This window comes from Psittacula echo (assembly GCF_963264785.1).
Source record: "Psittacula echo genome assembly, chromosome: 3".
In the NCBI taxonomy this organism is placed as follows: domain Eukaryota; kingdom Metazoa; phylum Chordata; class Aves; order Psittaciformes; family Psittacidae; genus Psittacula; species Psittacula echo.
Genome location: NC_137736.1, coordinates 62,581,672 through 62,605,077, shown reverse-complemented (window position 1 = coordinate 62,605,077; position 23,406 = coordinate 62,581,672). Strand labels below are relative to the sequence as shown.

Here is a 23,406-nt window from a genome sequence, read left to right as displayed (position 1 = left end):
TCAAAGTGGTGGAATTTGCTTCTGGTCACTCCCCTTTTGGCTTGATACTGTGATAGTGCAAGCTTCCCTGCCTATGTCTTCTGTAATGCTCCTGGCCCAAAGCTTGGCCGCCTGTCAGACAGCACAGATGCCCCAACTGCCTAGCTTTCTCCTGCTAAAACCAAAAGGATTTTCCTGTCCTCCTTCTGCCTTCACTACAGGTGCTGAAACAAGGATGCTTAGCTACTATCTTTGTGAAAATTGGTGCTTACGGTAAATAGGTTTAATTATGTTTAAAACTTTATCCTAATACATAGTTTATCAAATACATAACATTTGCATACAGGTATTTTTTGACATTAGTAATAATTCATATTCAATTTCCTAATTATGGTTTATATTATATACTTCCTTTACTAGAAAAAGTCCATTTACAAAACATTTTTAATGGTTTAATACTTAATTTTAGGAAGACTTATTTGATGATTCTTTCCACGCTCCTGCGAGCTGGTGCCCTTGCCTGAAACAGATGAGTAACCACATTTTGTATTTCGAACTGCTTTGGCTCATCCCCACAGGTAAAAGAACAGATTCACTGACATGGCTGTATAATGCATTTCTACAGGCTTATCTGTACTCGCATTTATTTCATTAAGCCATACTTAAGAATAACACCCACTAAACACTGAAGATATTTGCAGTCAAATTCTCTAGCATTTCCCTCCCAAGACTGTTCCCTAATTTATTACATCTCATATGTAACTTAACTTTAAATAGACTAAATAATTGTGTTTCTTTTCCAAAGGGATTTTAAGTTTTTTCGATACCTCAGATTATTGACTTTTCCATCCTCCCATCTTCTGCGTGTAAAAAAGGTCAATAAATACCCAAAGCCAAGTTCTGAAAAATAGCTGGCAATAAGACTGGTGTCATCTGAATTCTCCCAATCTGTCTTTCCTAAAACCTTCTCTGATGCACAAATCATGAGCAAAAATATTTTCTGTAGCTTTACCCTGCACATCAAAACAAATTCTCAGGATAAAAATAAAAGGCCTTTCAGAAAAAAAAGTGCAATACAAGAAAACTGTCATGCTTTGAGAAATGATAAACGCAACATTTAATTTCCAAAACAGAATTCCTCAATCCCAAACTCAGTAAAAGAGACCACATGCCACTAAACATGCCAAATACAACATTTCCAGAAGCCTTCGGCAACTTCTTATTAAAAGATTGAGGGCCATTAAAGAAGGACACCCTCTTTCCATAAGTAAGTGGCCTTTAAACTATAAAGGCCATTAAAAAAACAATAAAAGAGTCTTAACCAAATTCTTGTAAACTACTTCCTCTTGAAGGGACTAGATTTTTCACTAAATGGTATCCTTCAAATATCCTGTATCAATGTAGCAGTAACTAGTTTTAGTCTAAATATACAGCAGGAATACAACATTAAATGCTGCTGTTGATGCTGGTAATGCTGTTACCTTCCCTCTCCCCGTGCCAATCAGAAAATCAACTTTTAATATTTTCTTTTATTGCTATATTTACATCTTAATAGATTCTTTTTTCATAACAAGTCAGAACTGATTTTGGTACCATGTTCTCAACCTTTTGTGTTTGAAATTATTTTCCATCAGTTATTATTATAACAAATCTGTAAATAAAAAAAAATTAAGTATTATAAGGATCATTAAATAGATATCTTGAATTAATAGTGCATCAAATACCGCCAGCTACTTTCTTTCACAGTCTATTTACAAATACAACAGCTTTTTCTCAATTAAAAACCTAAATTATGCTGTATCACCTAGTCCAAATACAGGAACTGATACTAGAGCTGAATTAAAAGCACACTTACATACAGTCAAAACCAAAGGTGGTTAAAAAATAGTATATTTCATTTGTATGCCTCTAAAACAGATTTTGCAGATTCATTTTTTTAAATCCTCCAGAAATATGATGCTCTGCCCACTTGAAAAGGCACACAGAGCTAGCGAGGATCTCTGTCTTCCCACTAGCCCCCAGGTTACCCAAACTGGCCATGCCATCCACAAAGAAACTTGCCCTGCAGTGAGGTTAGTACCCAAAAATCAACCTATGATGCATGGTTCTGTCAAAAGCTGACTAACTGGCATAATTTTAGTGAGATGCATGCAACACTGGGCTTATTCTGATGAGTCAGCAGGAGTCCAGTGGTGCTTTTTGCAGGGCTGAAGTGCTTCCCCTCCTTGCTTGGGATGACACCCTGGCCCAACTTCCCAGTCTGCACTCCATTAGTGCCTTTGAGCACTAAGCTCAGCTTCAGCACTTGAGTTCGCAGCTATTCAGTATCTAACTGACCAATTTATAAAATCAAAGGTATTGAAAAGAGGAGGAAAAAGGGAGAAAATTCTGGGAGATGTTTCCTTCAGCTTCTGCCTTAAATCTTACCCATGCTACCCCGACTCTCATGCAGGCTGTCAAGGCATAGGTTTTAAACATAACATGAATGAGTACTTGAAAATTTATTTATGGAAAAAAGTAATTTTAAAATTACCCAATAACTGAAGTTTCTTTACGTTACTGGTCATTCTCTGAATTAAAGCAAACAAACAAAACACAACAAAGCAGTTCCTTTACAATTTGTATCATTTGTGTACTTCTAGAGTAAAATGCTTTAAACAGTTACTACCTGCTTTATGCTTAAAAAAATGAAATCAAGCCACCTCAAAGATAGTAAGTACAGTATGTGGTATGTGCTTTATGAAAATATTTTCATCAGATTCTTAAAATAAAATCTTCTTTTTAAAAAATAAACCTATTATAATTCTAATTGAAACAAGGCACTGCAGAGCTGAAAAATTTAACATTACTGAAATCTATTCAGACAGCTTCCATTAAACAGCTGAAACATTCAAGCAAAACGAGTTTGAGGCTGATAAGCTTAAGGAAGTCAAACAAATGAGCTAGGAGAACTCAAGGTATAAATACCCAGAGTAAGAGCTTGGTCAGATACTGGTTAATAACAGTCATCTCTGAAAGAGCATTTTGAAAATAATTTTTGCTAATCTTAGTGATTTAAAAGTTGAGAAATAATATGGAAATACATTTTACTTCCCCAAACTGAAAACTGAATACCAAGTTTTACAGAGCAGCTCTCCTACTTCTAAAAATCTTCCAAGAAGAGGCAACCAAAAATTCTCATTCAATGTGGTAATCGAGTGTATTGCATTAGAAGCAGCAGAACCAAACAAGTTTATCAAAGCATGTTTTTTGGGGTTTTGTTTGTTTTTTTTTTTTTTTAGAGGTAACATATACTCAACATTTTAGTCAATTTTTACTTGAGATATTCAAAATCATGATTTTTCTTCTGCATTTCAACAGAACTGCAATTCCATCTGCTTCATACATATGCAGTTAAAAAAATGATCCTTTTCTGTTTACTAGCTTATTCATCCCAAATACTAAGCCTCTGAATTATGTTGCATATTAATGCATATGGTAAATAAGTACGCAAAGGGTACAGTGCCTTTTTTAAAACAAAAAAAGCTTTGTATTAAGTTGTAATTAACTTTTCAGGAAAATCCTTAGGAAAAAACATAAAACTATGTAAATTAAGTAATTAATTCACCCAATACAGAGATAAACACATAACTTCTTGGCAGCTGGAATGTCCAGATCAGACATTCATTCGGCTTTGTAATTTATTATTATTTTTTTAAATAATTTTAGATTAACTTTGCTTCTTTATTAAAAAGGAATTCAGCAGCCTGAGGTCTCCTCTGTTACACAGAAAGAAAAAACAAACATTTCTGCATGTTTTCAGTCTGCAACCACCCACCCCTTCTTCTCCCCCTCCACCTACACGTTCATTTTCCAAGTGAATGTTCAAAGGCCGAGATCCATATGGTATAGTCAGTATTTTAGAAGCAACATCTCCATCAATAGTACTCTTTAAAGGACACTGCTATAAATTCCAGACACCTTCAGCTGCATTTGTGATACAGAAATGAAGTTTTACAGCTCTATTAATGACTTTTTGTATCTTCTTCAAGAAGCTCAATACCAAAAACACTGCACTAGAACAAATCAGAAAATGGAAACTCTTCTTTATATGTCAAAGTGAAACTCTGACATTTCGACAACCAGACTGCTTTATCTCTATGTTTTTCAAATACAGGAAAATGTAGTTTCCAAGCTCCCCATACATCAAGCACTATTTAGTATGGAAGCTTCCATAAAGAAATCAACTCAACAACTGTATTAAAAAACAAGTACTGCATTAATTCCTCTAATTCAGACTGTGTTAAATACGCCTATCTTATCAGGAAAGGTACATTCAAATTCCAGTACAGATAATGAGTTTCCTGTATCCAACGAATTTTAGAGCAAGAGGTTAAAATGACAGATGTACTACAGGAACATATGTGGACGGAGTTCTTCCGAGGGCACCAAACACATGATCCAAAGGCTTCCATCAACTGCCTCATGTATGTTCATGTATGTTTCCCCAATGGAAAAGTGAAGTAGATAAAGTCATACCAGGAAACAATAAAATGGCATTGGGATTTTAAATCCTCTATGGAATAGCAAAAATGGTCACCTTGGTCTCAAACAGAAGGCATATAAAATGAATGGGGTTTCTCAGAATCTGTAGTTCCAAGTTCTGACTACAAATTTAAACTGAAGACAGCCTGCTTTAAATACACAGATTTTGCTTTCAAATAGAGATCATTTAAAGATATTTTCAGCTACTTTGTAATCTTACTAAACTGCTTTCTTGATTTTGTAGGATGCCCTGATAAGAAAAAATAATCAGGTACATTAAACATCGGGCAGCCCTATCCTTCCACAAACAGACTTATAAGGTATGGGAAGAAGACACAGTAGCCCTGTAGGACTTCCCAGTGCTTTCTGTTCCCTTGATATAGACAAGAACAGCTCCACCATTTTGCCCTTCCTTCACAAACACATATTGACAAAGAAATCCCTTTCCACCTCATAGGTGCTCCAAACTGTTTACCTCAATACAAACTCTTGCCTCCTAGAAAGTATACAATAGCTTATATTTCCTCTCCTTTTCTAGCATTTGATGGAAGGATGATTTATATTTAGTTATCTTGCATTTGTACGAAGTAAAAGAGGTACACAGGAGAGCTCGGGATGCAAATCCAGCTTGCCAGCATGAACCCACTCTTTTTTTTTTTTTTTGTTGTTAAAAAAATAAAGTGAACGTTACAGCAAGACTATCCAAAATGCAAGACTATGGCCCTCCAATTTAAAGACTCTTCCAGCTGAGATGGAAACATTCTATTTTGGATATGGGCAATTTTAGTACTAACTTGGTCTTTTCACTTCTTGTTTGCTCACATTTGCTCTCAATTCTGTACATTAAAATGAAAGGCCTAATAGGCGTTAAAATTGCATATTGAAGTTCACATCATCAATCCCAAACCTGAACAGGTAAATTACAAAGCAGTAACTATACAACCCCTTGACTCAAAGAAATGCATGAGAAATCAGTGATGCAAATACTGACCAAAGGGCAATCTCTCTTAGCATCAAAGAGCTCAGGATAGTCCCTCCTGAACCTAACATAGTCAGCTACTCTTTAAGGTTATAGCATTTTATTCCAGTTGGCCCATGCCAACACCAAGCATGATGTAAAGCCTTGGCAAGTCTACAGTAAAGGTCAGAATGACAATGCTATGCTATACTATGTTATCAAACTTTAAATACGACGTTACAAGAAAATCCAAGGTATTGATTACTTTTATCTTTGGAAACCTCAGAACTCCTTAGAAGCCTGTCACAGACACTGCAATTTTACTCAAAGTTTCCTTCAGGAAATAAAATCGAAGTAAATGCCACCTTTTCTTCACAAACTTCCTCTCTGAATTTCAATGTCCATAGCTTCATTAATCTAGGCCTCTCAGGTTATTTGCAACTACATAAGTAAAACCAAACCTCTCCATCACTGAAGAGGAAATAACAGGAGAAAAGAGCTCACTTCACGAAACAGCCCATCTCCTCTGAGGTTTGGCTCTCACAGCCAAAACATAAAAAACTCACAACTCACACACAAACTAAAGCAATTTCTTCTGTAGATTAAAATTCAGTAATGAACTAGTAATACAATAATAAATTTTGCTCCTGGTCTGCAGAACAACCTCCTGAATTAACAATTAGAAAAAATGTCTTACAGGTTTGCAAATTGGTAGATCCCATGTACAAGAACAATAACATTTTCACTACATCAAAATACATTTTCCCCTTCTTTCTTTCACCTTCTCTTTTCTTTCATTTACAAGTGTCAAAGATTGCTAAACAGGGGCGATGGCAATGACAGTGTAGAGTTTAGATGGATTACAGCTAAAGCCCTAAATCAATCTTCTGGTGCAAAATACAGCTACAAATAGTCACCTAGTGGAAACAGCACCCTGAATGCCCACCTGAACAACCTGTGATCACAAAAACTACTTGTAAGTAAACAAACCATGTTTACAATTGAAGTGACTCTCAAAGAAAGCCATTTCTGCTACTGGAACCCTCCTCTTTCAAAACAAAGAGAGGTGGCTGTTTTCCCTCACATAGCAGGTTTACGCTGTGCGCCTGCATACGTTACGCATCATCTCGATTCCTGCTCTACAGATGTGCTCCACAAAACATTTTTGAGACTTAGAAAAAGGAAGGAAATCTTCTCTTGTGCATTCTAAGACAAAGCTCACTTTTTTTGGTGTGAATGCTAATCTAGTAATTTTGTTTGCACAGCATGAAAACATGTCACAGAATGGTCACCTATTGTTCAGGTTTTCAAAAAAACCTGAGAAACAGAAGACAAGGAAACCTGAGTGGGACTACACAGAGAAAAAGAAACAAATTTACACTCCAAGAGACCCTGGAAGATGAAATGTGAAGACAGCCCAAGGCCTTAAAAGAAAAAAGGAGACATCCAGTAATACTGAAAGACTTATTTGGAGATGCATATTAGAGGAAATTTTCACATCTAAATGAGAATTCCCTGATGATGCTAACGGCGTAGAAAAAGCTGCCACTGTCAGTTCAATACAGAAAAATCGCTTGCTCTTTAAGTCACTAGAATTCTTTGGAAAATGGTGTCCCTGAGAGTACATACTCTCAGGTTATTGATTTTTGCCAGACATCTTAGTTCAGTCATTAGAAGGGTGACCCAGCTATACACACCAAACAAGGTGTGCACAAGACCTCAAAACCAGTTACTGTCGACTGTTTCTTCTCTGTACCACCCTCATGCACTAAGCCATGAAGCTAAAGGTGAGGACAGTATACACAACACACAAAGACTTCATCTTCTGAAGAACTCTGGTCACTGCATCCCCCTGTAAGCACACGCTTATGGGAAGGGTCCAACCCAGGCAGCAGAGTGTGATACAGTGGCCCTCACTGCAGTCCCAGTTCCACTGCTTCAGAAGACTTCGGTCCTCCCAGGAACCTGAGGGGAAAGGAGGACATAAGAGAACACAAGGCAAGAAATCCAGTACATGACATGACTTGGAAAAACTTACTCTATTTTCTCTGCATCGGAAGATAAGACATAATTAGGAGACTGCTTGAAGTATTTTATTCTATGGAAAAAAAGAAACATCAAGAGTTGAGGAGACTCAGACACAAACTTTTAACACCAAAAGGCCCTGCCGTCGCAGCTGGAACAGGTGTAGGAAGAGCTACAGGCAATAGGGTGACTCACTTTAATAGGGAACGATGAAACTACCTGAGGAGCTGATTTTTGTGCTTGCTCTAAGCCAAAAATGATTACATGTTGAAGCATACCTGGCTCAGAGAGATGCAAAATCATGGGTCCATGAAAGTGACAGCCAAGGGAAGTAGTGCCACCAAAGCCCCTGGTATACGCAGCCACATTGGGTTAAGGTGACCCTTTTATCTTTTCAAAACATAATTATGACTAAAAGACTAATTTTGAAATCTGTAAATGTCAAATTGTACCTCCCAGCACACACACACTGCATGGGGAGTGGAGAAGTACTTATTACAGTAAACTTCTAATACAATGACCAGATTTATTCACTCAGCATTGACTAAAACCAGTAGGATTTATTTACGCCTTCAGCCTTGCAACATTCTACTGCAACCATTATATTAGAAAAATCTGCTGGAAGGTAGGACACATGATGGCTTCTATTATATTATTCTTTGTTGGTGACATGGACAGTGGAATTGAGTGTGCCCTCAGCAAGTTTGTCAATGATACCAAGCTGTGTGGTTTGGTTGATACGCTGGAGGGAACAGATGCCATCCAGAAGGACCTTTACACACTTGAGAGGTGGGCCAATGACAACCTCACAAAGTTCAACCATGCCAAGTGCAAGGTCCTACACCTGGGGTTGGGGAAATCCCAGGCACAGCTACAGGTTGGGCAGAGAAGAGATTCAGAGCAGCCCTGCAGAGAAGGACTTGGGGGTGTTGGTTGATGAAAAAATGAACATGAGCTGGCTGCAGTATGCGCTCGCAGCCCAGAAAGCCAACCGTATCCTGGGCTGCATCAAAAGGAGCGTGACCAGCAGGGTCAAAGGAGGTGATCCTGCCCCTCTACTCTGCTCTCGTGAGACCTCACTTGGAGTATTGTGTGCAGTTCTGGTGTCCTCAACATAAGGAGGACATGGAACTGTTGGAACAAGTCCAGAGGAGGGCCACGAGGATGATCAGGGGACTGGAGCACCTCCCGTATGGAGACAGGCTGAGAAAGTAGGGGCTGTTCAGCCTGGAGAGGAGAAGGCTGCGTGGAGACCTCATAGCAGTCTTCCAGTAACTGAAGGGAGCCTACAATAATGCTGGAGAGAGACTCTTCACTAGGGACTGTAGTGATAAGACAAAGGGTAATGGGTTCAAACTTAAACGAGAAGTTCATGTTAGATATAAGGAAGAAATTCTTTACTGTTAGGGTGGTGAGGCACTGGAACAGGATGCCCAAAGTAGTGGTAAATGCCCCATCCCTGGCAGTGTTCAAGGTCATGTTGGATGTAGTCTTGGGCAACATCATCTAAATGTGAGGTGTTCCTGCCCATGGCAAGGGGTTGGAACTAGATGATCTTAAGGTCCTTTCCAACCCAACCATTCTATGATTCCATGATTCTATATGTTTGTCTCAAACTCTTGAAGCAGCAAACCCTTTAAAGAATCCATCCAAATAAATAATTAACATAAGACAAACTTCAGCAGATTACAATGCATGCAATTGTAAATGGAAAAAAGCACAAACTTCTCCTCCCACCACCAGCTAGTACTAGAGCTCAGGGCACTGTAATAAGCTTCAGGTTCTGCTTTCACTGCTGCTTTTGGCTTTTCACCTTAGATTAAATAAAGGGCCTGATGCACACATCCATCAGAAAAAGTTTTTTTATCAAGCAGATACTCTGCTTGAATCATTAATCTGTACCTGGACTTCTCCAGAATATTTACCAGCTTTCTTAGATTTCAAGTCCTGGAGGTAACAGAAAAAGCATGAAATTTGTTGGTTAGATTTTTTTATTTGATTGGTTGCTTTGGGGTTTTTGGGGGGAGGGGGTTGCATTAGTCTTGCCTGCAATTTCAGATTTTTTTTTTCTTTTTAAGTACATGTCCCTTTAGAAATTATAGCACAGTTTTTTTTTTAGAAAGTCTTATTTTAGTTCCACAGAGCACAGACTTCAATTCTTTCATGATACTTTCACTGGAAGTAGTTGATATGCATAATGTTATTTAAATTTTTACAGGCCTACAATAGGTCCATAACCATAAATTTGTGAGGGTTTTTTTGCATTCTGGGTAACTATTAACATGCATAATAGTAGCACTAATTCAAAATGAATAAATTCTTCAGCCATTATGTATATATCAAATTGATAGTAGGATAGCAGACCCTACCATGTCAGCAATATCTTCTTGTATCATTTTCCATATGCAGAGCTACTGCTACTGAATATATCTCTAGATCTTTAACAATCAATAATGAAATGAAAATAGATGCTCAAATGAAGTCAAAGTTTTGATGACGATCACGAGGCAGAAATGTTTCCAGAAAGTAGCAAAGTATTGGAATTCCTTATTATACAAATCACCTGCTACCACACCACTGGTATCAGCATTGCCAGCTCCTAACTCCACATGCTCCAGACAGGAATGGAAAAAACCTCTTTCCTGTGTTCAGCAGTAATTTCTCTTTTCTCTGCGTCTAATGACAGTAATCCATGCAACCAGACTGATCTATTATTACTGTTAAGATGGAAGAAATGCAATTGCTCCAACTTTTTTTATCCCAAACCACCAAAGACGACACACAGTGTTCGTATCAGCTTCTCTCACTACCGCAAAACCATGTTGCTCAATTTCATCACTGGTGAAGAGTCACCACTGTTGCCACCCTGCCCCACAACAAACATGCTTATTTTGAGCAATACAACTAAAAAGCGGGATGCAGTGCAGCCAAGAAAGTGCTTTTACCAAGCGATTTCAAACATGGAATAAGCTATTTTAACACACAGATTCTACACGAAACTGAGCAAGAATTTGTGCTGTACATAGAAAGTTCAACTACTTCTCTGTAAAGATTAGCTTAAATTACTGCATATCAACTGCTTGAAAGTGCCAATACAGACGATATACCATCATCCAGTCCTCCAAGAAACATGACAGACATACCATTACTGTCATGCCCACATTTTCTGACAAGCTAGAAAGCTTCAAAGCAACATAAAGCGTCACAGGAAAGATACTTTTATTTGTGTTAAATTCCTACAAGAGGATCTTACTGCTTATTTCATGTAGAGATGTTTGGATTTCATATCACTTCTTCTTCAAAATCTTTATATATGATAAATAACTTGAAAAGTAGCTACACGCTGTAGAAAGTTCTGAAGGTTGGTTGGTTACTTACTCTTTTAAATCAAATTTATAAAATTCCTGCTCTTGAGTGGAAAGATCAGCATTTCTTATAGGTCTGTAACAAGGAATTCCAACAACACTGGCAACTCAAAGTTCTAAAGAGGTTAAAATAACTTCTGTTGTCTTATACGGCAGTTCTGTTTTTATTAACATGAGCTCTACAAGGCATAAGAAGCAGTGCTATACAACAGTGAACTTAAACAGTGATTCCATATTTGTTCTTATTTCCACTGTTCTTTCCTTTTGTAGTAAATTTTACACCCACAAGGTGTCCAGAAAATGCTATAATTTAAAACAATTAAGAATAGAAATATTTTCAACCTAGCACTTGGTCATATTATCAATTTAATGTGTTTTCTGTGATCTTGCAGCAAATATGGCTAAGGCGGTTTGCAGACAAACACAAATTCATCAAGCAAAGACTATGAAATACTGTGTATGCTTCCTTTAAAAACTAGTGCTGAAGAATGGCAAAAAGTTCAGCTAAAAACCGCAACAATTAAGAGTAATATAAGTAGCTCTCACCAATGAAAGACTTCAGTAGTAATCAAATTTCAGATTTCGATTTTCAGATGTCGAGACAAGATTTAGAAGCAATCTGATTGATAATCAAATGTCACCTTGTACAGTTAAATCTACTAGCATGTCACATCAAAACTACCAAAATTGGGCCATTAAGGTATTTTTAAAAAGAAAAAAATCCTCAAAACCAAACCAAAAAGTAAAGATCACTAATCCACACACCAGAAGCTGAAGGCAGATTACTTGGACTGTAAGATTTCATATTGCATGACCAAGTTATGAAGAACTATGATGGTAACAGTTTAAATACAAGTTGAAATACTTGTCTCTAAAATGCAAGCACACCAAACTTCTTAACTGACAGTGGTTTCCCATGTTAAAGAAAACATTACATTGAAAAGATGACCTATTCTGCATATCTGTTTGTAGTAAGAAGTGTTTGTCCAAAGAAAAAAGAGCTAACTTCCTTGGTAATTTGCAGAAAGACACACTAAAAGATGGCATTTAGCAACTCTCAAACAGGCAAATGTTAAGTTATAAATGTGTAAAAATCCCAAGCGTTTTCATATAAATGAATAAAAACAATCAGGGGAGGAGAAAGGTGTAAACCTATTCATTCCTGGAAGCTGCAGTACATATAGCACTCGGGAACTGCTGCATTGATCTACAGATTGACCCAGGTAGACACCGTGGAGGCTGAGGAACACAGGAAATAGTCCCGGATGCTCACAAGCTTCTGAAATAACATAGTAGCAGTAGTGATGCAAGTATAGACTTGTTTCAGTACTTTACATCTCAACTGGCAATTCTTACTTTCCACGTGAAAATTTGGCACACTGAGTAAATTAAAACTAAAAAGTTACTGAAATGTCTCGCTGACTTACAGCAGCTTAATAAAGAAGTCACATGAAGGATCTCTCATGCAACTTAAATGCCTCTGTGAAATGTTATCGAGATTACTGTTGTTTGCCACCATTGCCAACAAACATCTCCACTGTTTCTATTGTTCCTATGCACTCTGTAAACACCTCTCCTGTATTCTTAGTGTCCAATCTCTCTTTCAATACCTTTTAATAAACCTTCTTTATTTTGCTGGGCATCTGTTCAAAAACCCACACCAAGAACCGAATGGAAATGTTTTTTAGGTTTCTTAAGTGGCTGTTCACTAAAGGCAGAAGGTCAGACACCTTCAAAAAAATCCCTATTATGCAGTGCTGGTTGTGAAGCAAAAGGAGTAACGTTCAGAAAATCACAGACTGCCATGAAAATGGCACCCTGCTGCTGGATCACACACATCATTCACCCATGGACATGCTGCTGCCTGGGGAGTTGTGCTGTTGCCAGGAAAATGACTTGCAAAGGGATGGAAAAAATGCAGAAGTTTTATTTTACTTACACAAACAACCGACTTCTGAATTATTTTTGCTTCCTTCAGATAAGGTTTCTGTTCAGCGTGACAGAGATGAGCCAGCAAGTATAGATCATCTTTGCTGCAGAAGGGGAAACCCGTGGAGCCCCACTCAGAGCCAGCTCTGGGGGTGGTGCTGGCAAACACCCACTGCATCCAAACGGGTATGGGAATTCCTCTCCACCCCCAGTGCATGGAAAGAATTATGTCACAGAAAATTACAGTTTGGAAGATGCATGCTGGAGGTCTCTTCCTTAGTAAGGCTTAATAGATATGTGTGAAAAATACTCCCCTCACAAAAGAAATATTGTACAAGGAAACCATTTTAAACTTCATTATAATGAAGATGAAATTTTAATCACAGGACTAGAAGCTGTCTTTTGCCTTAAGAATAGTAATAATTACCAGATTTCATTCAATATGAGCAAACAGAAGACAGTCACTTCAAATGGCTAAATTGCCATTAACTTTTAACTCACAGTATCAGTCTGTTAAGACAAAAAAGAGAATGAGAAGATGAATCATTTAAAATACTTAATAGGTGGCCTATATGCTACATTTCCATAATTAAAACTGGGCCACTGTAGGTACGTACCCATTAGACTTCACTCAAGAAAGGGATTTTATATTACAAAGTAACTCATGTAAAACAGAAAACCGATAAGGATAGCCATCAATAGAGAAATTACAAGATTTGAAATGTCTTCATGTCATGTAAGGAAAACAACAAGTTTTGGAAGAACTCCCCAATGACAGGACTAAAAGACAATACAGTATAATTGTATACATCCTTAGAAGGGGAAAGAAAGTGGTGCAGAAAAGGTTACTGCTTTGTCAAAAGATGTAGGATGATCCAATAGTATCTCTTCAGAAATTACTGGGGGTCATTTGAGATTTGAGGTGAGCTGTTTTGCAGTCCACGAGTAACTGATTTAATGAATGTATGCTAAACAAGTGTAAATCAGCATTTTAATGTGCACCTGACATCAAAAAGAGTTGGTTCTGAAGGCATTCTAATCGCTGAGGTTCTTTTCCAAAAACGCTCAAGTGCAATGGAAATTCCAGGAATCTCAAGACATTCCTGAAAATGGACTGATGTTTTAAACCATCAAGCCACATGTTCTAAGTACTCACATCCCCATTAACCTTTCACCAACCCCAAGCCAAACAATGGTAAAGCTGATGAAATTCTATTAATAAAGTATTCAAGGGCTGAGATTTAATTAATGACAGTCAACAGAGTTCCAGGAAAATTAGTTTGCAGCATCAAATAGGCATGACTTCATTCTCTGATGAGATTAAAAGTTTTCCTGATAAAGGCAGCTTCACAGAGGTAGTAAACTCTTGTGATGTATTTGGCTTTTTATGTATCAGACACCAATAGCATTAACTGGTACCATAAACTTTCATTAGAACACAGACTTCATGGATTAAGTACTATTTAGATGATGCATCTTCAACAGCCAACTATAGGGACTATTAATTAAATAGTAATGGCTCTTATGGGGTCTGCCACAAATTTGAACTATGGCTGGCACTGTTTGTATTTATAGAATACCTGGAAGTATAAATCTAGCACCGGTAATTACTGTGGATAAGCATAAAGAGTGGCAGATAGCTACAGGCAATCCCATAGACAACACACTACATCATCTGTGCGATAACAATGCTTTCAGATGAAATATGTTTAAGAACAAGGAAATGCAATTGATTAAGTAAGAGGTAGGAAAAGTGCATCTGTATAGGAGCAACCATTTGCAGGAGCGCAGCAAGTAATAAAGGTGGGCCCAGGTATGTCAGAGGGTTCTTCTATTTAAAGCCCACTAGCCTAGTCACTGAACAGAGCTATGAGCCTGCTGTTTCTCTCCTGAGACTTCATAAAATTTCTGGTTAATTATTCACTGATTATTAAGTCAATGTATTCATTTTTTTTTTTTTTTTAGTTCAATACCTGATATTTTGGTAACAGGTTCAAGATCAAAGTTGAAACAGGTGTGGTTTACAGACTAATACTCATGACCACCTGTGCTGGGTTAGAGGGTATTTTAATTGATTTTTTTCTTGTGATCTTAGGAGAGGCATCTTTGATTAGGCATTAGACATATTTCTATAAAGAGAACTTAAGAACTTGTTTGACTGGTCGCAGCAATACTTTCAAAAGCTGTTTCACTAGATCAAGCATCAGCCTCTCAATTTGCAAGCCTTTGTTTAAGAAGTGCTTTCTTGATGGCCGCTCAGAAGAAAGGATCCTCTAAGGAAGGACACAGGGTCTCCTCGTTCTGAATGGGAAATTACTGCAAGAGGAGCAAGGCTTAACGACTGTACTTTAGTTGAGGACTCTGACCCAGGGAAGGTAAAAATATATTTGTATAGATACATGGTGCACAGCACAGATACAAGTTTCATTATGCTAAGCATAAACTATAACAAAAGAAAACTCTTAAGCTCCAACTGGGGGATGGGGAGCATTAAGAATATCCTGAGCCAGTTTGTGGGTTAGATGTGGGGTAGGTATGGCTTAGGCAGCTGCTTACTGTCACAGGATGTATGAACATAAAAGAACAGAAGAGATGCTTTGACCTCTGTGCTTAGCAGGTATATGTGGTCACTGCATAAGAAAAAGCTAGGCTCCACCACATGGTATTTTCCACTTCATCTGAACAAACAACATATAAAGAAAGGTAGGGGGGAATCAGTAGTTTGTAATAACGGTCTTCAGAACTTAAAACCCCTTGTATGTGCATGCAAAGGCCTAAGGTTTGGAAGATGTGACACTAGCGAAGGCTCAGACATGAAACCACCAAGCTTTGTTCTTACACCCTTTCATCAGTTGCCACCATAATGAATCACCCCGCAGCATGCAGTTTTGTTAAGATCAAGCAGGTAAACATGTATATATGCTAGGACAGTCTTTGTTCCTTCACTTAAACTCATCTCTGTTGGATATAAATAAAAATGTGTTTATTTACATCAAGTAAATACTGTCCACATTCTACACAAACACTTGATATATTATCACAACAGAAACAATCCTTTCATAAACTAGCTTTTAGACAAAATATATGTATTTAGACAACATAAATCCATATAAAAGGGGATTAAAGTCACAACTGGGATTTTGATATTAACTAATTAATTGATGTTGGAGCATATTCTTTATGCAAACCTTTGAAAAGGCATAATCACATTTGCCAGCACTATGATGAGTATACTCCAAAAGTACCTGCAGAAAGGCCTATGGTTTTAAGCATTACCATTAAATCTTGTGATAACCTTGATCGCCTGCCACCCACACTATAGTCCTCAACTTCTGTGTACTTCATGGCAGCTCAGCAATAGAGGACACAGTAAAGAAGTGACCAAGAAACCTAACCTACTACACATAACATTAGCACAGGACACCTGCAACAAACCTACAAAACCTACATAAGCTACTGTCATGCTATTTTTAAGTGATTTTTTTTTTTTTCCTTTCTAACAAGTCCAATCCCAAATACTAATTTTTCTGTGGAAGAGTCAGTATTTTCCATAGCAAACTGTAAAAGAATAAGCTTTCCCTATGTAAAGCTTCTCAAAACAGGCAAAACCCAAAACACAAGCCAAAAATAGCTTCAAAACATCTCTGGGTGCATATATGTTTCTGTTTTATTCATTACATTCTAAAATACCACTAGTAGATTTTTGTTTTAGCCCCTGGATGTAAAGCAATCACATATCACTATGTTTAACCTTTTCCAGCCATGTGCAAATACTTTTATTTTTTTTAGTCCTTTAATCAGTCATTAAAAATCATTGCAAAAAAGAGGAAAAAACATCATTTCACTTGACTCCCAAACACATTTCTTCAGAATACACTCAAATTTTTTTCAAAGGAGAATTATTTTACATGTATGATACACTGTTGTGAAGAATTTATGAGCAAGTCTAAAACAGAGAATATATGAAGGACCTGGAAGCAGAAGGAAAAAACCCAGACCACAGAAACTTAACCCTTGACATAGCACATAGCCACATCTTATAGTCGCATTCATAAAATGATTTAACTATGCTATAATCGCTATGCTGAACAATCCAGTTTACATCCTTCTATTTTTGAGTGAGAGGGCTTTGCGTGAGTGGAGAGGATTCAGCAGTTAATATCTCAGTGAAAACACAGTTCTTCAGCCATTGAAAACACACAACCTCTGACAAACTGGAAAAAAATAACATCTTATTCTCCTGGATGTGATGCAAGAACACCCACCCCTACTCTCTCCCTCAGTCATTTAACATGTCACCTCAAAAAAGAAAACCCAAGTAAGCATATTAAAAAATAATATTTATGCACACGTTACATGCCCATCTGAAACCCATCAAGTCTGCTACACAACTTCTAAAATACAAAAGGACTTACCCAATGTGTCTTTGAGATTTTTAACCAGAGAACCCTTCTTCAAGCTGTTTTTTCGTTCCACATAATTTGATGGCACATATCCCGTTTTGTTGGCCGCGTTTCTTACCCTCCACCATGTTTTGGAATCATCTAATAGCCAAAGACGCTCATTTTTCTTGATGTCAAGTTCTTGGTCCTGCTGTGCAGTGTAATCCCACTTTGCAATAACAATAACTTCTTCTGTCATCTTTCATGGAGTCCTTCTGCAACAAAATATTTAAACATGTTCATCAGTAAGTTTTATGATGTAATTCTTACTCAGATTTTCCTTTAAGTTCTTCTGAAATAAACAAGAAAAGGGTAGGGGGAAATCAGAAAGTTTTACAGAGCAAAACCTCATAGATTTGAACTCCTCTTTTAAAAATAATTAAAATTATTTTTAAAATAATTGACCTTTCTTGCCTTTTTTCCCACTAAAATATGACAACACCTTAATAGTAAATTCTAGTCATAATGTATTATGTTTGCTTCCTCTGAATGTATAGAAAATATTATTCAGATATGCGTTAGCAAAGGATAACTTATAAAACCATTTAGTTTTTGCATATAGCATCATAAAATTATTCCACACCTGGCATTCAAAGTTCTGATCTGAGAAAAAGAAATTTAAAAGGCAGCATTCCAAAAATGTATTTTCCTTCTGCCCTAGCTCCTCATCCTTTTACTAACATATTATTCATGAGTTTTCTGCATCTAAACAAAGTTATCCATCTTTATTTTGCAAATACTTCAAGAAGTAATGTAACTCAGCAGGGAAATATGCCATCAAAAAGAAGGCACTGTCATTAGAACCCCTTTGTTCACAATGTTTTGTGCAGGCAGCACAAGACTGTATTTTAGGAGAAGCTTTCATTCCCACTTTGCTCCTGGGAAGATCCCAGCTCACTGCAGTCCTGCACTGGTCATGAGTCATCTGGGTGGAGAAGAGTACCCACTGTGCTTCCCTCAACTGTATTTCATTTCTTGCCTACCCAAAACTTACCCAGAGTTCTGTTAAGATTGAATAAGCTGGCTTGTTTTACTTACCTGTAACATGAAGGAGCTTTTCCAAAGCTATTTGTCAGCTGCATAAAGACAGCTGCATGCCTCCACATTTTCCTATGCATCTCAGTAATTACCAGGAACAATGCAAAGGAGCACAGTAGTGTGCAAAGAAGAAAAAAGTCCTATGCCAGTACCAGTGACATTCTAACACATTACAATGTCAACTAAAACATGTTGATTTGATCCTTTAAATTCTGAGAAGTTACCTATAATTTTCTAATCACTGTTGAGGGATTTTAGGAAAGAGGAGGTCAGGACAGAGTGGGAAATGAGAATGTAGTTGAAAATCAATGCAGCAGATTTTTTTTAAGTAAAAGCTTTAGATTTTCCTTTAAATTACGGGTTAGTAGAAACAGGTCCCAGAGTACTTCAACTATTCATATCCAAGGATCTTTTTAACATGATTTGACTTTGTTGCCCAATTCTTAGTAGTTCATAAATGTACAAATTCTAATACCTAATACCTTAGGTGACAGATAGGTAATCTAAAAAAAAACCCAAAACAACCCAAACCTCACTCAGAAATTCTGTTCAGCACATATCACCCTGTAGGGGAAAGGGTTCCTTCTGCAGTCTGTAAACACACACACAGAGACACGCTTTCTCCTGTCGGCTACAGTATAAGCTGTGAAAACTACATGTCAGACAGCCTAGCAGCCTCCTTTTTCAAAGAAAAAGAAGTTAACCTATTTATTTAAAGTTAAACCTTATTCAAAGTTAACCTATAATCACAAGACACAATAGTGAACTCTATTATAATTTAGTAGCCTCCTATTATCACAATTTTTGTTTTCAGGAGAGCATCATACTGGATTGAGCTATGGTTGCTAAACTGCATGACAGCAAAGCTCTGGGAAGCATTAGCAACGTCACCCCTCATGGCCAAGGTAGAACAATGTTTTTTAAAATCTGAAGTAGTAATCAACATGCTTAAGTTCATTTTCTAATTAGAAAACACAAAGGAACATACAACAACAAAACCATTATTCAAATGTGCATTTGCATAGCTGAGAGCCCCAAGATGAATTCAAAAAAGAAGTGACGATGTTTGGAACACTTGAAACACAACTCTTAGAATTCAAACAGGCTGTGACTTATGCAGGTAGAATTGATGATTTCACAATAAATAAGTCACTATTTCCTTTAACTTTTTTTTTTTCCCTAAAATAATAATCTGTCAATGACACAGGATAGCCTGAGCTTTGGACAGCAGTCTCCAATAAAATGCCCTGGTTTCTGACTCACATGAAATGGACAGATGGCCTACAGGTCAATAAGCTGATGTAGCCACAGGGGAATTGCAATCAAGCATGTTCTGAAAGCCAGTGTTGTCAATATAATCTCTCTCTCCAATTTAAATCTGTTTATTTTATCTCAGCAATTGTAAATTGGTCAATTTTTACTATTTCTGGGAACATGGAGAACATAAAGAAATAGGACACCATCAATGCAATTGCCTGATGTTGCCATCACAAAGGCTCTACTTCTGAAAAGGTTATTTTCACAACAGGCAAATTTAAATTATCTACCAATATTACAGTATATGAATAATTTAAAACAACACATTAGGCATAATATTTGACTAGCGACTGATGGAAAACTATCAAATTCTTTCTATTCCTCTGAAGAAAACAAACAAACAGAAAACTCACACTGACTTGGCCCTCTTGCAAGAGTCATCAAGTGCTTCCCCAAGGTGCTGTACAAGGACAGAAGCACAGGAAGAGCCCACACGTCAGGGCTGACATCAACTATACAGGTCTCCACTACCCAATTTCTACAATTCCAGTTACTGCAGATGTGTAAAACTGCCACCTTGCCTGGGAAACAATGTCATTTCACAAGCAGTCCCTTGCATGATGCAATTTTGGCAAAAGTGTAGAGAAGCTACGTTTCTCAAATGGCATGCTCCTGCTGAACCCGCTTCAGTAAAGTACTCCAGGTTTTGCTGTACGTTCAATGGCACAAGTGTTCCTACCCATGTAGAGACAGGATTAATAGTCAAAATGCATCAGATAATTACAGTTAAACATTTGCCCATTTAAAGCTCTACGCATGTGTGTGAAGAAGTCTGGTTGTGCTAGTTTTTTAGTTTAGTTTAGGGGGTGTGGTTGGGCGGGGGATGTTCGGAGGTTTTGGGGGGGTTTAAGAAGGTTTTGGTGGGTTGTTCGCTTGGGTTTTTATATGTGAAGAACTAGCATTAAAGTTGTTAGAACTACTTTCTTACAATTATGGCATTAGACTGGCTCCATCAAGGACAATAAGGTTCTTCCTGTGACATTTGCAGAGCTAAGATTTCCTTATATGTGAATAAGGACATATTTGTTCCTCAGAAGGGGGCTGTAGAATTAATAGTTTTGCAATGCTTCTGCAACACAGCTGAGTGCCAAACAGAAGATTAGAAGCAAATGACATAACTAGATTTGGAGAAAAAAGTTAAGGAAAAAACAATAATACAGCCTTCCAAAGCATTCGAATGTCCAGTAAAAACATGACATGCACTCAAAATATTAAATTTCTGTAGAACATTGCTTAGTACATAGACTGTACAACAAAAAATTCCACAGTTTCTATAGTTCCTAATGTTAGCATGAGACTCTTCACATCAAGAAAATGAAAATCCATTACTGCGAATAGTGTAAAACTTTCTGGAATGTTCCTCCTCAAAAAAGCTGAAAAGTTCTAGTGCTGAAACAGTCTTCTTCTCATGACTGATAGGATAACACTCCCCACTGTAACAAGCACCAGGAAAAGCTTTGAAATACCTATGCAAGGAACTGTAAATTTATGAAATACAACAGTCATTTCTCAGTACAAGATTGTTTCACTGCAAGAAGTATATATATATGGCTTGAGTTTTAGCTTACCTTATCAAGTGGTCATTTGCTTTACTTTTACAGCAGTACAACTTCCAACTGCAGTTTTTAAAACAAGACACACAAAAACCCCAAAAACCCAACCCCAAACAAAGACACCATACTAAGCGAGCAAGCAAACAAAACTCCACAACCCAGATACTGAAAAGGTAATTCTTATACTAGCTATGTGACCAATCCACACTTCCAGTCCCTTTTAGACCAGCATTTCATTCATTGCTAGTAGCAGTAGTAAACTATTTTTTTACCAACACTGTATTTGTTGAAATGTTACAACTAATTAGTTTAGATTGAGCTCAGATATTTTCAGCCACTTGGTTTCTTTCCTCTAGTTTAGGCTTTGTTGAGAGAGGAGTCTTGTCTTCAGTTGCAGCTGCCCTACTGCAGAAGCACATGTAAAAGTTTTCCTACATAGAAACATCCTTGGAAGAGAGTGAAAAACTGAGAAGTCCGCCAGGCTAGAAATGTAGTGAACAAAAACCCAGACAAGGCAAAATCAGTTATAAAACAACTTCATTGAAAGTCTGCTCAGATAGGTGAGAACATTTGCTATCCCTAAGGCAGAACAAAGGCAGGGATTAGTGGAATATCTAGTAATGTAACTCCCATATAGACTTTATCAGAAGAAAGTCCAGAAAGGAAAATGTTATGTTCAATAAACTATCTATGATTTAAGAATTTAGCAATATCAGGAAAAAAAAAACCAAAGACAAACAACTACCTATGCCATTTTGAACAATAATTAAAACTGAACCACACAAGCAATATTTGAGATTATGGAAACTTAAATGTAGAGGAACTTAGGAGGATTTGCTCCCACAAGCACGTGAATCTGCTGATGATTTTTCATGTCAGAGATTTGCTCAGGTGATGTTATTTTACATATCAAACTACATATAATTGTTACACAGATCTCATCTTTCACCAGGCCTGGATTCTCACACACACACACACACATACACACCCCCCCAGCCATACAGGGATAATGAGTTTATCCCACAATGATAAATAAGAAAAGATCTACTCCAGCATGTCACTTGAATTGGAATCTTCTCCCTAGAGACTCTTCTCCCTAGAGACTGACACAAGTTAACACTCCCGCTAGTTCAACGCCCTGTCCCAACGGGCAGAAAAGCAGCATCTTTTTTTGTCGTCAGGCCCAGGGTTCTGCTGGGAATACAGTTACTTCAGACAGTGCAAACAGGAGGCATCATTGAGCTTCAGAGATCCAGTGAGAAAGGAAGTAGGTGCTCTCCTCTTTCAAAATGTATTTTGCACAAAGGAACACGGCTGAACAATGACTGACAGTAATGCTTGAAATTTAATCCTTCACCAAGGGAACAAGCAAAAATTCTATTAATAGGAAGTGCCAATTGATAAACTGTTCTGAAGTTGGATGCCCTCCTAAAGCACACTGAAAGGCACTAAATTGATATGGAGGCTTCTACACATGACACTGATGTTCATAAAACACATAATTGCTCTACAATATTACATAAGACATAATCACTATACAATATTTAGTTAATTGCCTTGGGAGAACAGAAAGCTAACAAATGACATATCACAGTTTTCTCTAAGATCTGAAGGCTGAACAACCTCTCCTTCTCCTTCCCCAAACCTGGAAAATCAAAATGGGTTTTGAATGCACATGTTGTTGATGGGCCAGCTCTTTGATGTCTACTTGGTTTATCTTTCTCAAGCTATAGGAAATAGGCAATATATGGTCCTCTAAGGTAGCATGGTTGTGGAAAATAAGGGAAAAAGCTTCTTTCCTTCAGGGTCTTTTTCATAGTAAGTGAATGTGTTTACGGTATTCTGTAATTAATAAAATAACTTGTATTAGATCGCTTAATCTGAAGTACACTCGAAGTCTGAAGCTTTCTTACTTATGAAAATGCACTCTCTGGTAAGCCTGTCTACTGTTTCAGAAGGTTTGAAGCTTTGTTTTCACTTACAGTTGTTTTCTGTCTTGCTGTGTGTGGGTGTGTGGTTAGGTTCGGGGTTTTTATAAATCAGCCTGGATGAATAGTTTTGACATATAGAAAGAGTTCTAAAAAAGCGCTTCTCTCTACATTTGAGATCATTTAATTCGATTCTTGGCAATCAGTAAAGCACCAAACTCAAAGACAGAGCTCAAAACGCATTAAAAAGAACAGGAATGTGAATTCAAATGAAAACTTGTGAGAAGAATACACCTTTTGGATGTACTTTCAGCTATTTCCAGTAGAACACAGCATTTTTGACATTTA

At 37.4% G+C, this 23,406-nt stretch overlaps 1 protein-coding gene across 3 annotated transcripts in view; it reads right to left on the bottom strand.

The window, feature by feature from the left end:
• Positions 1-23,406, bottom strand: part of NCK2 (NCK adaptor protein 2) — an 87,798-nt gene that overhangs the window by 15,781 nt on the left and 48,611 nt on the right. For all 3 annotated transcript variants that reach the window (XM_080613690.1, XM_080613688.1, XM_080613689.1), the window contains one exon: positions 17,196-17,437. In XM_080613690.1, coding sequence (XP_080469816.1) covers positions 17,196-17,421 — 226 coding nt within the window. In that variant the 5' untranslated portion in view covers positions 17,422-17,437. The remainder of the gene's footprint in view (positions 1-17,195; positions 17,438-23,406) is intronic.